This window comes from Arachis ipaensis, chromosome B4 (genome assembly GCF_059453495.1).
Source record: "Arachis ipaensis isolate K30076 ecotype BB chromosome B4, ASM5945349v1, whole genome shotgun sequence".
Lineage (NCBI taxonomy): Eukaryota > Viridiplantae > Streptophyta > Magnoliopsida > Fabales > Fabaceae > Arachis > Arachis ipaensis.
This window is the reverse complement of record NC_142439.1, coordinates 131,723,298-131,737,686: the sequence shown is the minus strand read 5'-3', so window position 1 is coordinate 131,737,686 and position 14,389 is coordinate 131,723,298. Positions and strand designations below refer to the sequence as shown.

At 31.1% G+C, this 14,389-nt stretch overlaps 2 protein-coding genes across 2 annotated transcripts; both read left to right on the top strand.

Annotated features, from left to right (window-relative positions):
• Positions 1-6,286: 6,286 nt before the first annotated feature.
• Positions 6,287-6,988, top strand: LOC107618128 (uncharacterized). Its single transcript, XM_088483092.1, has 3 exons — positions 6,287-6,593; positions 6,668-6,790; positions 6,886-6,988. Exons 1-3 carry the CDS (start codon positions 6,466-6,468, stop codon positions 6,986-6,988), a joined length of 354 nt encoding a protein of 117 aa, XP_088339218.1. The 5' UTR covers positions 6,287-6,465.
• A 6,376-nt stretch (positions 6,989-13,364) lies between these two features.
• LOC148569254 (uncharacterized) lies at positions 13,365-14,047 on the top strand. Its single transcript, XM_088483163.1, has 3 exons — positions 13,365-13,652; positions 13,727-13,849; positions 13,945-14,047. Exons 1-3 carry the CDS (start codon positions 13,525-13,527, stop codon positions 14,045-14,047), a joined length of 354 nt encoding a protein of 117 aa, XP_088339289.1. The 5' UTR covers positions 13,365-13,524.
• The last annotated feature ends 342 nt before the right edge of the window (positions 14,048-14,389 follow it).

The window sequence follows — 14,389 nt, the reverse complement described above, 5'->3', positions numbered from 1 at the left end:
CGTAGTCAATAATCATTAGGTATAGAAAAAAAATAGAATAAAGATTATGTGAAAATTATAAATTTTTTAACTAATAAACATGAAAGAAAATTTACTGCTTATTATATATACTAATAATATGTCAATAATTTTAAAAATTTACTAATAATACTAATAGTTTAAAGATAATTTTACTATAGTTATAATAAATTTAGTTATTACTCTAAATAAATAAAATAAATAATATATTTAAAAACTAAAGAAAAAAATATTAGCGGTAATTATGTTTAGAATGTTTCCATATTTTTTTATTTTTTTTTTGCTTGTTATTCTTTCACTGCAATGTTAGATCAAAGAAACTCTAAATTTAAAATATAATAATAAATATGTCATGTAATAGAAAAATAACAAACTATATATATATATATATATATAGGGAGTCAATGCATGTCTCAATATAATAATAAATATATCATGTAATGAAAAAATAACTATATATATATATATATATATATATATATATATATATATATATATATAGGAAGTCAATGCACAAAGATATGTTATTGTAATAAAATATCACACTATGAATAATTATATTTGTCAAGTAAATTTATTTATACTCTATATCTATTATATTATTTTATGTAAAATTAAAATCTACTCTTCTAATTTAATATTATATATATATATATATATATATATGATATTTTAGGTATTAATTATTATTATCTATTAACTTATTTTAGGTTTTTAATTATTAAAATATTAGATATTAATTATATTATGTTTACCATGTTAAGCCTTTAAACATAATTTCAATTTAATTTCAATTTATATATATTTTTTGATATTATCTAAAATTAAATTGAAATTATGTTCAAAGTCTTAATACCGTAATTGAGGTATAATTAATACCTAAAATTTTAATAAGTAAATACCTAAAATAAGTTAATGAAATAACAACGATTAATACCTAAATTATTGAAAAGGAATTTTTAATAAATGTGAGGAGTAAAAATAAAAAAATATTAATAAATAATATTAGTGTTTAAATGAAAGAGTTGGTAAAGAATAATAATTATAAGTAAAAATAATATTTTTATTTTGGAAAAAAAATACATGAGAAATTGTTTAATAATTCGTGCTATGTACATGATAATAAATTGTTCAATAATTCGTATTATGCACATGATAAGTTTGAAATTATAATTATAAATTATTTTATTAAAATTAATTTAAATTGTAGTAATTGCGTATATTTTTTCTTAATTTAGTGTTATGTGTATCAACTCTAATATAGTTATTAATCGTTTTTGTTAATCTACTTTTTTTTCTCTAAATTTATGATTTAAAATAACAATTATAAATATTAATAATTAAACAAATTATTAGATTATAATTATTTACGTTTTATTCCCAAAATTGAAAACATACTATTTCTTTTTTATTTAATGGTTTTTTATTTATACTACCAGTATATATTAATCGATTAGTCAATGATATTTTTATTCGTAGGATATATTTATTTATTTTGTTTAAATAATTTTAAATCTTTCCTTATTTAAGTACATATATTAAGTCACATATATTAATTATTTTTTGATTTGTTGATTATAAATAATTTTTTTAGCCTACAATAATTATACTGATTTTGATTTTGTTATTCCGTTAATACCATCATATGCCTAATAATATTCATAAATCATATTAATTTTCGTATTTATTTATATGTATATATATCAATTGTTTAGTTAATAACTTTTTTATTTTTAGAATATATTTATTATTTTAAATAATTTTAAATACTTCTTTATGTAGTATATATATATATATATATATATTGTATGTACATATATTTAAATAGTATATATTAATTAATTTTTTTAATATAATTAATTTTTTTTTGAGTCTACAATCATTCAATAATTTTTTTATTCTTTATTATTAATGTCATCGTATGTGTAATTTTTATAAATTATAATAATTTCTTTATTTATCTATACATATATATTAATTTTGTTAAATAATTCTAAATATTTGTTTATATATATATATATATTAATTGTACATATAAAAATTTAAGTCACATATGCTAATTATTTTTTTGTTATAATTATTTTTTTATATATATATGATTATTTTTTATTCTACAATCGAGTAATAATTTTTTATTTTTTATATCCATGCATATTCTCCAATCTCTTTTCATATGTATGATTAACAATTTTTTTAAATGGTGATATTTTAATTTTTTTTCTTTCACGTATTTTTATATATTAGCAAGAAAACAAAACCATGTATTGTGACTCTTTTTTCTTTTTCACGCCTTAATCTTAATAAATCAATCTTGTGTCCAAAACATATGTTAGTTAATCTTAATTAAACTTTTAATCATTCTAATTTATTAATGAATTATATTTCTCTTAATAATTGTATTACTAATCTGAAATACAAAAAAAATGTGATACATATATCAAAAAAGAAAACAAACCTAAAAAAAAATCATATTAAAAAGTTTAAAAATAACATATCTATAAAGAATAGTCATAATAGATAAATTGAGATAACAATTTAAATTTCTCTAAAACTAATTTAATCAACTACCAATATTAGAACTAAATTATTTAAATAATATTTAATCTATTCTAATCCTTAGATACGTATAGATTAGAGTCATTCTCGTAACAACCAACCGAAATAACATCATAAGATCGAATACTTAGAATCGGTACAAATTCAGACTATCTTCTTGTTAAAATTGTCAAATTAAATTAACTTTTATTCTCTTCAATGGCATTACATTAATGCACCAAAAGACCGGTAGTTTCTGAAAAAAATACAATATGTTATAAAATTATTTTTAATACAAAAGCTTAAGAGAAAAAAATTTAAATATAATACCAATCTTTGAATTGCATCTTCAAGGTTGACACGAATTTTTTAAAATTGAACCTAAATTGAGGAAATCCGATCTCATTATATGCTCCACTTCGAATATTTTTGGACAAACGTAGAAAACCTAGAGGGGATGTGACTTGAACTTGACCTACAAAACTCCTTAGAAACAATTGCCCAATCAAAAAAGAATAACAGATTAGAAAAAAATGCTTTGATTCTTAGATTTAGACTCACTAACCACAAAGAAACACTATATATAGCCTTTAGTAGTACAAAAATAATTATAGAAATTAATTATTACAATATCAATTTACCACTATGAATGTTAGTATCATATTTATAGCAATTAGAATTATAAATTTATGTTTAAATTTTTATATAATTATAATTAAGATATTTTTAAATCAGTATAATTATGTATTATTCATTAAATGCTAATTGTAATATAATTCTAATAAAGATATTTTTTAAAATAAATTTAGAAGAGAGAATAGTGCCTTTATTTTGAAAAGAAAATAAATTCATGAGAAATTGACAACTTACTTTCATTAGTTGGGGGAAAATCCAATTTTAGTATATTAAGTAGATTATTTTATATAATTATAGTAAAGATATTTTTCTAAATTGGTATAATCATGCATTATTCATTAAATGCTAATTGTAATATAATTATAATAAAGATATTTTTCTAAAAATAATTTTAGAAGAGAGAATAGTGCTTTTATTACATGAGAATAGTACTTTCTAAAAATAAAGATATTTTTCTAAATTAGTATAATCATGCATTATTCATTAAATTTTTATAAAAAAATTGTTACAAATATTTAAATTTTACACTACTTGCACTACAACACACGCGGTGGTTCCCTACGCCGAATCTCCTGCGGTTTCACCAAACGCAGCAACTAAGGGTGGATTGCTGCGATTCATCTCCAAATTAGCCTTCCGATGCCAATTCGTTCTGCTTTTGCGTCGAACTCACCAAGCCCGCCGCTAACCCCAAACCGTCTATCGATTTTCTAACCCAACCTCGCCTCAGAATACCCAAAATCTAGTATCTTAGAAACCCGCCAAAGTAGAAAGTAGAGCGCGTGAAACTCTTTCCTACTCTACCGTGGCCCAATCTGAGACCGTGGAATCTCGTGGGTATCCATCCAGCACTCTCCCTCCTGCCGTCGACCCTTTTCAGAATCAGATCCGTAGCTCAGACTCTTCATCGCGCGAACACACAAGGGGTAGAGGCACAAAACACATCTCCCCGCGCCCATCCTTGCCGCCGTTCTCCTCTGGACACCACTACCAGCTGAATCGTGCTTCTCGTTGCCGGTGGATCCATCGTCGACCAGCTTCGTGGTTTACAATTCTGGTATGTACAAAATCCCTCTTTTCTTGTAAGGTTCTAGCTTGTTAAACCATTTGTTAGCTCTATCTCATATGAATTGTTAGCTCTATTTTTATTCGACTAAAAGTAACTGGTATTTGAAATTGGTGTAAGTACACCTAATCATTTATGCTGTAACATGTTGGGTTTAGTTATTAAAATGTCTTGAGTATGCTATTAGTCTAGTGTGATTGTGTAATTTTATTTATGCCTGCAGAAAAAATATCTGAGATTGAGCAGTTGGATGAATCTACAAGAATATTGTCAGAAAATGATTCCTTTGCCCAAGCTCTCAGTAAAGAGCACCCGGGTAGAGTGCGTGGGATGGGACACGGGTCGACACCAAGTCAACTCTTTCGTCCGAGCTCGCAGCCGCCGGTGGATAGAGCTCAAGTAGAAGAGGCCCAAAGAATGCTGACTGAACTACAGGCAGAGGTGACAACCGAAAAATTGATGCGGAAAGCAATGTAGGATGAATTAGCAGCAGAGAAAACGAAGAGGCAGGCAATAGAGAGTGTGCTGAGTTATCTGGTCCAACAGCAATGTGGAGAGCTGTCTCCGGACATCGCTGCACAGATAAATTGTTTGGATGGACATGGCGGAAAATAGAGATTAGGCTTTATGTGATACTTTGTCTTTCAGTATATGTTTAGTTTATGTTAAGTATGATGCATTAATTATTAGCCAGGTACTTTACCTTTTTGGGTGACTTTTAAAATACTCTATTAATATTATTAAAATATATATGTTAGTTTGCTTCGCGGTTAAATATTCATGAGCTTTTTTTCCATATTGCAAAATTTTTAAGATAAAAAAGGTATAATATTCTTAAATAAAAAAGATGAAAGAAGAAATTAATAAAATATAAATAAAAAGATAAAAAAAATAAATAACGATAAGATTCTTTAGATAAAAAGAAATTCTAAAAAAATTACCCAAGATTGTAAAATTAATCAAAATAAATTATTAAACAAAATTCTTCAAAATAGCGGCAGTTTTAAACCGCCACGAATAAAGTCTCTAAAAAACAAAGTAACAAATAGCTGCGGTTTTAAACCGCCGCGAATAAATTCTTGTAAAAAATTTGCAACGGTTTTAACACTAGTAGGAAAACACAGAGTTATGATATATGTAAGACCCAAGACTTTTGAAAAGTCCTATTTTGAACTAATCTCAAATTATATATATTTATTTATAGTTTTAATTTCAGAAATTATTTTTATTAAAAAAATAATTAAAGGCAATTAATTGGATTTGAAATAAATTAAGGTTTTTATCTAAACTATATTCCTAAGTATTATTTTCCTATTTATGATTTAAAGTTCTAGAAATTTAAAAATAATGGGATTTTGGCTATTTAAATTAGAATTTTGTCTAATTTTATAATTATTGATATAAAATTAGTAGTTATGAAATAATAAGAATTTTATATGATTAGATTTTAGATAATTTAATTTATATTATTTAATACTTTAAGTTAAAGATAAAGAAAATTAATTATATTACCATGAATTTTCAATTAGAATAATTTATTGAGAAAATCAATTAGTATTTTTATACCACAAATAATATTTTAAAATAATTTTAGAGATTTAATTAGATTTCAAAATTTATACTCCATGCCTCAATTTTATTAAAATTACTTTACTATAATTAAATTCAAAATCTTAATTTTATACATACCCTAATCCTAATTAAATTACAATTTTTCCCTTACTCCTAATGAAACCCTAGCCGCCATTAGACTTCACCAACAGCAGCTGAAACCCCCTTTTTTGTCTAACCAAAACCCATCAGGAAAAAAAAAAGAGAGAAAGGGGAAAAAGGAAGGGGACCGAGGAAGGAAGGAGAGGGGGAAGAAGAGTGAGGCGGCGCGGTGGGTGTCACTGCCACCGTCGCCGCCGCTGCTGACAGAAGAGAGAGGAGATCTGAGAGAGAAGGAGAGTACCGCGAGGAAGCCGCCGCGCAGCTCAGGACCGCCGTCGCGTCGCGTCGCGTCGTTGTTGGCGCCAGCGTCGAGGAGACCACGCGGGGAGGAGAGACGCGCGAGGGAGAGAGAGCAGAATCTCAAGCCGAGCTGAGGTCCAACCACCGTGTTAGAACCCTTTTCGCGTCGCCAGCGTTGCCCACACCGTGAAGCCGTCGCCGCCGCTACTGTACCCGCGTCGTCATCGTCCTCGTCTTGGAGTCGGTTGCCGCCACTTATGGAGGAGCCAGAGAGAGCGAGAGAGAGCGAGCTCGGGAGCAGAGGAGAGAAAAGAGAGACCCGCGCCAGCCACCGCCGCTTCTGCCGCTCGAAATCCTGCTGCCGCCGCCGGAGAACGCACTGTCGGTAAGGGTTTTAAAGTTTGGTTTCTGTTCTTTTGGATTCCGGGAACCTTTATCGTCACTGCATGTCTATTTCAGCTCTCCGCCGCCGCTGCTTGTTGTTCTGAACTGCTGCACCGTCGTTGCCGCCGTTCGGGTCACTGGGAACATGGCAGTGATCACCGGAACCACCATCGGAGTTACCGTTATTTCAATTCAGCCGTTCGTCCTTGTTTGGGTAAACAATGCATTCCGAAACCTATGAATTAGTATTTCTGTTCTAAGTTATTTAAGGATCCAAGGTTTTGGTGTCATAGGATCGAGTTCCGGGTCTTGATTGCTGAGTTCTATGGCTGTAGCATACAACATCAAGGTGCTGTGTCGTCACCGAATCTGCTGTTGCTCCATTTTCTCAATTAGTTGTAAGCCCAGTAAGTCTTTCCTTGTTCCAAACTCTTTTAGTAGCTATTCTGTTATAGACTATTGAGTTTACGCGACATTAATGTTTTAGGATTGAGCTAAGGCTATGTTTAGAGGTTGTGGCTGCTGCGGGGACAGTCGGTATTGATGTTGCTGCTGTGGAATAAGAATAAAAATGTAGTTTGTCGCGTAGTTGGATCGCGAATAAGGTAGGGGCGTCTTTCTCAAACTTGTTTTTCTTTCCAGAGTTGTTGTAAATCGATATTAATGCGTAAAATACATCTTTGGTGATTGCCTGAGTCTTATGAATTGAATAGAGTTGTCTTGGATGAATAAGATTATTAGTTTGATTGATAGATGGATCGATTGAGAAAGCTGAATATTCTGATTAGTTGACTGATGTTGTTAAAGTGGTTTTCCTTGAATTAATGGGAGAGATTTAATAATGGCATTTAGTTTAATTTTGGAAACAATTCGATTTTAGGAAAGGTTTAGTATTGAAATTTGATGTGATATTGAACCCGATTTGATATTGGAATTTGATTTTAAAACCAATTTGGAAAGGACTTGATATTTGGAAATGGTTTGTTTATTGAGAATAATTTACTATTTTGATAATGGTTCGAACATGGTTTGAGGAACGGTTTGGTTTGAAACTGTTTGAGAAAACTGAAAGTTCTTAATTATTGATTAATGCTGTTGAATGAGGTTGATTTAAACTGCGATTTATAGGATTGGTTGATTGGATTCTGGATTTTACTATTTCTCTGTGTTGAGTGTGGTTGTTGTGAAAATTATTATTAGAGTGATTTGAATGTTTAACAGGTGTTTGGTTTGGTTTGGTTGGGACTCGAAAATGGTGGCAAAGTCCGAGTTTTAGAGGAGATGCTGCCGAAATTTTATAAAATTGGAAGTTTTGTTTGAAGCAATTGTTTAAAAAGATTTAGTTCTTAAACGTTATTTGTTTCAGATTGATTTATTTAGAAAAGAAAGAATTATGTTTTGAATTGAGATTGTTGATTAACGGAATGAAGGATGATGAGGATTAATTTGAAATATAATTTTTGAATGAATTTGAAAATGGGACATGGTTTGACGAATGATGATGATTTTGAGAATGGCTTAGATATTGATGAATGATGAATGAATTATTTATATGGCTTATGAATTTGAAATATCTGAGATACGAGGTTCCCTGGATTAAGTGCCGTGGCTTGCCACCACGTGTACCAGGTTGAAAACTCGATACTCTGTTGACCCTACGACGTAAGTGTGACCGGGCACTATATAAATTCCCGGGAATGATACCCCCATTGAGCAATATTGATTATTTGAAAAAAAACTATGCATAGACTCTTGGGGATGCACGTCGGGGGACAGTCTAAGGACAATTCAGACTTGTCGGGTTGGCTGGATAACCGACAGATGAGCCTCATCAGCCATAGGACAGGCATGCATCATATGCATTTGTATGCTTTGCTTGGGTTTGAACTTGTTTTGGTTTGCCTAATTGCTAAACTGTTCTTAATTGCTACTTGAACTATTTGCTGTAACTGCTACCTACTTGTGCTTTCCTTGTCTGTCTTGCCTGTGTTTGTTCTGGCGTGCTACATTTGAGAATGAACTTGGATGCTGAATTAATGATTGTGTTGTTTGATTGCGTGGTTGATTTCTGATTGAGATTTTCTTATAAGGAAAGGTTTCGGATTTCTGAAAGATTAAACATTGTTTCTCTGAAAAGGGATTTGAACGATTTCCTATTGGTTTTAAAAGATTCATAAGGCAATGATAATTACTGAGCTTGAAAACAGTTTCTTATTAAATATCTTCTTATGACAACTTTGAAACTCCGTGGTGAGATCGTGTGGTTAGGTTCTCACCCCCCTACAGCTTTACCTTTTCAGGAACCAGATGAAGAAGTATTAAGAAGAGTTATACTGTATTTGGTTTATATGCTGTTGTATTAATTAGATTATTTTCTTCTCTCGTCTTTGTTATTACAAGTTTGTAAGAGGGATAGGAATTGTATGTTTTATATGTACAATATATTGAATTATTATGTAAGGAGTCTTGTATATGAATCTATGCCTGTTTGTTTTTCCTTAAGATAAAGTATTTATTTCTGGTTTTTCAAAGAAATCAGCGATACAGTGTCAAGTCATAGGCTCCTATTTTAATATTTAGTATGTAAAGTAGTCGTAATACTTCTTGCTATCAGAGTAGCGCAGCCGGAAGCGTGACTTCTGGTAGTGAGGGTGTTACATTATGGTATCAGAGCGGTCTTTCCTGTAGAGCCTGAGAAATTGACCGATTATGCTTCAATTGCATACTCTGAGAGTCAGTCATGTAGTAGGTCTTGTTTGGATAACGAGAATAGAGCTTTAAGTACATGACGGTCTATTGATAAATACCATTAATCTTGCATTGCATAATTCCTGGTATTAAGTTTGGCCAGCTTAACCCTGGTGAATTATGTATTTGTAAGCACTAATGGGTTATCATAGACAATATGCGAGTTATAGGTAATGCGAATCGCGGGTTTTGGAAACGTTAGGAGTTAATTCTTGAGGTTACTCGGTTAGGTGTCTTGAACTCTGCGAATATCACGTATCTTATTCTTGCTTGGTATGCTCTAAGGTTCTTGTCTGCGATACTTTTCTTCGAAAGTGAACAGATTATCTTTTAATCCTACTCTCTTGTTCACGTACGATTTTGTTTGATCCTAACTGCATATGCCCGTTTAAAACTCTTGGTGTATTTACCTTCTTTATTTAGGCACTTCTTTTTTAATCATGTATTTTTTTTTATATACATTCGAATCTGTTTTGATGCAGGACACCTTTTTAAGTTCATATTTCAAGTCTTTTGTAAATAAATTGTAATTTAGTTTTCCTCTTATTTGATAATAATTACAGTCATTCTTTAAATCTTAACAAAATCGTTTTTAATTTGAAATATACAACCGCTTTTAATTTGATATGTACTTCTTTATATAAACGTTGAAAGTTTCTTATACAGTTTAAAACTAGTCGTTTTCAATACCTCGCCTGTTTCTTCATTGATTTATGGAAATGTATATATACTTTAAATACAATTTGATTTTCTAACAATTTTATTACCGTTTTTACGAATATCCTGATTTGACTATATATTTAGATATTTTTCAAAGAAAGGTTTTTGTCTCTTTCTAGTTGGTTTTGTTTGGTAAGCTTCACCTAATTTATTTTTATTTGAATTTGGTTTAGCATACTATATCATTTATGCAAATTGTTGTTCTTACAAAAAAAAAAAAAAATAATGTTGGATTCATGTCTTTATTCTCATGAATAGACCAATTTCTTCCTTAAACTTTTTATTTCTGTAGATGTCATATTTAATTCTATTTTTAACTACTCTTTTTTTTTTTTTTTTACCATTAATCTTAGTTTTCCATTTCTTGTGAATCTCATTCTCATCCGAGTCAATTTTAATTCGTTTTCACCTAATGCACCATTTGTCCTTTTATTTGTCTTTCTTTAGTCAAAGGTTCCTTCTTGAGAATTTTCTATTGATTGAGTTGTCTTCGTGGCGCATTTTGTATTTCTTTAGACCAATTGGAAACTCATTTGATAATCCATACCCAATGAGTTCTTGTTTGAATTCCCTTAATTTAAAGGTCCTTTCTTCCATGGGTTGATATCATTTTAAGCACATCGTAATCTTCTTAAATGATACTTGCGAGGTGGTTATTTCAAATATACTTTCAGAATTTTGTTTTGAACCATTTTTGAAAAGGTTTTCAATTCTTTTGAAGAAATTTAAGTTTTGAATCAACTTTTTTTAAGTTGTTAAATTTCTTCTTAAGCTTTTTGTTTCTATGAGTGACATGCTTTATGAATCCTAATTGAAATCCTTTAATTTAAGTCTCTTTCTTAAAATGAGTTAGTTTCCTTTTTAGCACATAATAATATTATTGAACATCCTTATAAAGTTGTGACTTCAAGTATATTATTGAAGTTTTGTTTTAATTTAAACCTTTTTAAACAAGTTTCGATTTATTTTTATGCAAAGTTGTCCCTGACTAGAATTGTTTTACTTGAACAGTGCCTCTTTTTGGTGTGATTTGAACTTGTTTTGGGCGATACATCTATTGAAGTTTTAATAAAATTGCTTTCAATTGAGTTTACACTCTTTTATCCTATACTCTGAAAATTTCTATGTGATTTAAGCCTGTTTGATTGTAATGCATCATCTTTTCTTTTATGAGTAAAACTTTATCTCAGATTTTCTTCTAACAAGATTATAGTTTTCATACATGCTTAAAAAAAAAAATAGAAAATACAATTTTGCTCTTAGCCAAATTAATCTTTCCATTTACAAAGTTTGTGTAATCTATTCCACTTGAATTTATATTGAAATAGTGCTACATTTACGCTTTTATTAATCTTTTGAAGGATGTTTGTTATCCATTTTCTCTTTCAGAACATGAAATGATTTCCCCTTCAGTTTTTCATTCTTTACGAACAATGCATTCAAAAATATTTTTAAACCAATACTCTTGAGTTCTATAAACTTTGTTTTTGGTTTGGATATTCTTTTTCTGTAAACCTCATATTTCTTGATTTAGCTTGAATTCGTTTCAAGATACTGCATTGTTTTTCATCTTATTGGTCTTATTAAATTCCTTCGATTTAAGAGTTACCCTTAAAGATATTAGTTGACTCTCTTTCTAGCACTCTTTATTACTTGTTCATCCTTGTCTACTTGTGATTTCAGCAATTCTTTTAAATTCTTGGGAACACGGTCCTTGTCGTTTTTCTTCCTTTTCTATGGTCTACTATCCTTCTGAGTATACTTGAGATTAGTTTTAGCATTTTGTGCGACCATTAGACTTAGTAAACGACACATTAGTCTTTTAGGACACGTTTGGTGAATGCAAAAGGTAAAACTCATAAGTGTACGACATCACAGGGAGTTGTGAAACCTTGTTTTACGTGAAAGAGTTTTGTTGATGTGGGACTTATAACCAGTAGTAAGGATTGCAAAGTGTTTAACAAAGTTGAGAACTTTCGGATGAGTTGCTCAATGAAGTACGGTTAAGAATGGTGGAGATAAATTATGTTGAAGTTTGAATAATTTAATCCCTAAAGTTGATATAAGATCAGTATGTGGACATTAAGCACATCATTTTAACCCCAGCTTGTGTTATAACCTTTTGCCGTATTGCTTTACCATCACATGTTTGAAACATATTATCTTGTACATCAAGCCTGTCTTGTAACTTCTGTTTCACATCATATTTATATCCTGTATATTTTTATGCCATATGAAAATCCTGGTATTTGAAACTATTTGTGTGTATATATATATATTGAGGACTTGTTGCCATTTCTTTAAATAAGTTCAAGAGTGAAGTAATATGAAAATCTCTTTCATTTTGTATTAATTTTTGAGGACGAAAATTTTTATAAGGTTGGTAGGATGTAAGACCCAAGACTTTTGAAAAGTCCTATTTTGAACTAATCTCAAATTATATATATTTATTTATAGTTTTAATTTCAGAAATTATTTTTATTAAAAAAATAATTAAAGGCAATTAATTGGATTTGAAATAAATTAAGGTTTTTATCTAAACTATATTCCTAAGTATTATTTTCCTATTTATGATTTAAAGTTCTAGAAATTTAAAAATAATGGGATTTTAGCTATTTAAATTAGAATTTTGTCTAATTTTATAATTATTGATATAAAATTAGTAGTTATGAAATAATAAGAATTTTATATGATTAGATTTTAGATAATTTAATTTATATTATTTAATACTTTAAGTTAAAGATAAAGAAAATTAATTATATTACCATGAATTTTCAATTAGAATAATTTATTGAGAAAATCAATTAGTATTTTTATACCATAAATAATATTTTAAAATAATTTTAGAGATTTAATTAGATTTCAAAATTTATACTCCATGCCTCAATTTTATTAAAATTACTTTACTATAATTAAATTCAAAATCTTAATTTTATACATACCCTAATCCTAATTAAATTACAATTTTTCCCTTACTCCTAATGAAACCCTAGCCGCCATTAGCCTTCACCAACAGCAGCTGAAACCCCCCTTTTTGTCTAACCAAAACCCATCAGGAAAAAAAAAAAGAGAGAAAGGGGAAGAAGGAAGGGGACCGAGGAAGGAAGGAGAGGGGGAAGAAGAGTGAGGCGGCGCGGTGGGTGTCACTGCCACCGTCGCCGCCGCTGCTGACAGAAGAGAGAGGAGATCTGAGAGAGAAGGAGAGTACCGCGAGGAAGCCGCCGCGCAGCTCAGGACCGCCGTCGCGTCGCGTCGCGTCGTTGTTGGCGCCAGCGTCGAGGAGACCACGCGGGGAGGAGAGACGCGCGAGGGAGAGAGAGCAGAATCTCAAGCCGAGCTGAGGTCCAACCACCGTGTTAGAACCCTTTTCGCGTCGCCAGCGTTGCCCACACCGTGAAGCCGTCGCCGCCGCTACTGTACCCGCGTCGTCATCGTCCTCGTCTTGGAGTCGGTTGCCGCCACTTATGGAGGAGCCAGAGAGAGCGAGAGAGAGCGAGCTCGGGAGCAGAGGAGAGAAAAGAGAGACCCGCGCCAGCCACCACCGCTTCTGCCGCTCGAAATCCTACTGCCGCCGTCGGAGAACGCACTGTCGGTAAGGGTTTTAAAGTTTGGTTTCTGTTCTTTTGGATTCCGGGAACCTTTATCGTCACTGCATGTCTATTTCAGCTCTCCGCCGCCGCTGCTTGTTGTTCTGAACTGCTGCACCGTCGTTGCCGCCGTTCGGGTCACTGGGAACATGGCAGTGATCACCGGAACCACCATCGGAGTTACCGTTATTTCAATTCAGCCGTTCGTCCTTGTTTGGGTAAACAATGCATTCCGAAACCTATGAATTAGTATTTCTGTTCTAAGTTATTTAAGGATCCAAGGTTTTGGTGTCATAGGATCGAGTTCCGGGTCTTGATTGCTGAGTTCTATGGCTGTAGCATACAACATCAAGGTGCTGTGTCGTCACCGAATCTGCTGTTGCTCCATTTTCTCAATTAGTTGTAAGCCCAGTAAGTCTTTCCTTGTTCCAAACTCTTTTAGTAGCTATTCTGTTATAGACTATTGAGTTTACGCGACATTAATGTTTTAGGATTGAGCTAAGGCTATGTTTAGAGGTTGTGGCTGCTGCGGGGACAGTCGGTATTGATGTTGCTTCTGTGGAATAAGAATAAAAATGTAGTTTGTCGCGTAGTTGGATCGCGAATAAGGTAGGGGCGTCTTTCTCAAACTTGTTTTTCTTTCCAGAGTTGTTGTAAATCGATATTAATGCGTAAAATACATCTTTGGTGATTGCCTGAGTCTTATGAATTGAATAGAGTTGTCTTGGATGAATAAGATTAT

Coding starts and splice junctions, on each gene's coding strand:
- LOC107618128 (XM_088483092.1), top strand. CDS start 6,466: ATGGAGGAGCCAGAGAGAGCGAGAGAGAGCGAGCTCGGGAGCAGAGGA. Junction 6,594..6,667: donor CGCCGGAGAACGCACTGTCG/GTAAGGGTTTTA, acceptor TGTCTATTTCAG/CTCTCCGCCGCCGCTGCTTG. Junction 6,791..6,885: donor ACCGTTATTTCAATTCAGCC/GTTCGTCCTTGT, acceptor TTGGTGTCATAG/GATCGAGTTCCGGGTCTTGA.
- LOC148569254 (XM_088483163.1), top strand. CDS start 13,525: ATGGAGGAGCCAGAGAGAGCGAGAGAGAGCGAGCTCGGGAGCAGAGGA. Junction 13,653..13,726: donor CGTCGGAGAACGCACTGTCG/GTAAGGGTTTTA, acceptor TGTCTATTTCAG/CTCTCCGCCGCCGCTGCTTG. Junction 13,850..13,944: donor ACCGTTATTTCAATTCAGCC/GTTCGTCCTTGT, acceptor TTGGTGTCATAG/GATCGAGTTCCGGGTCTTGA.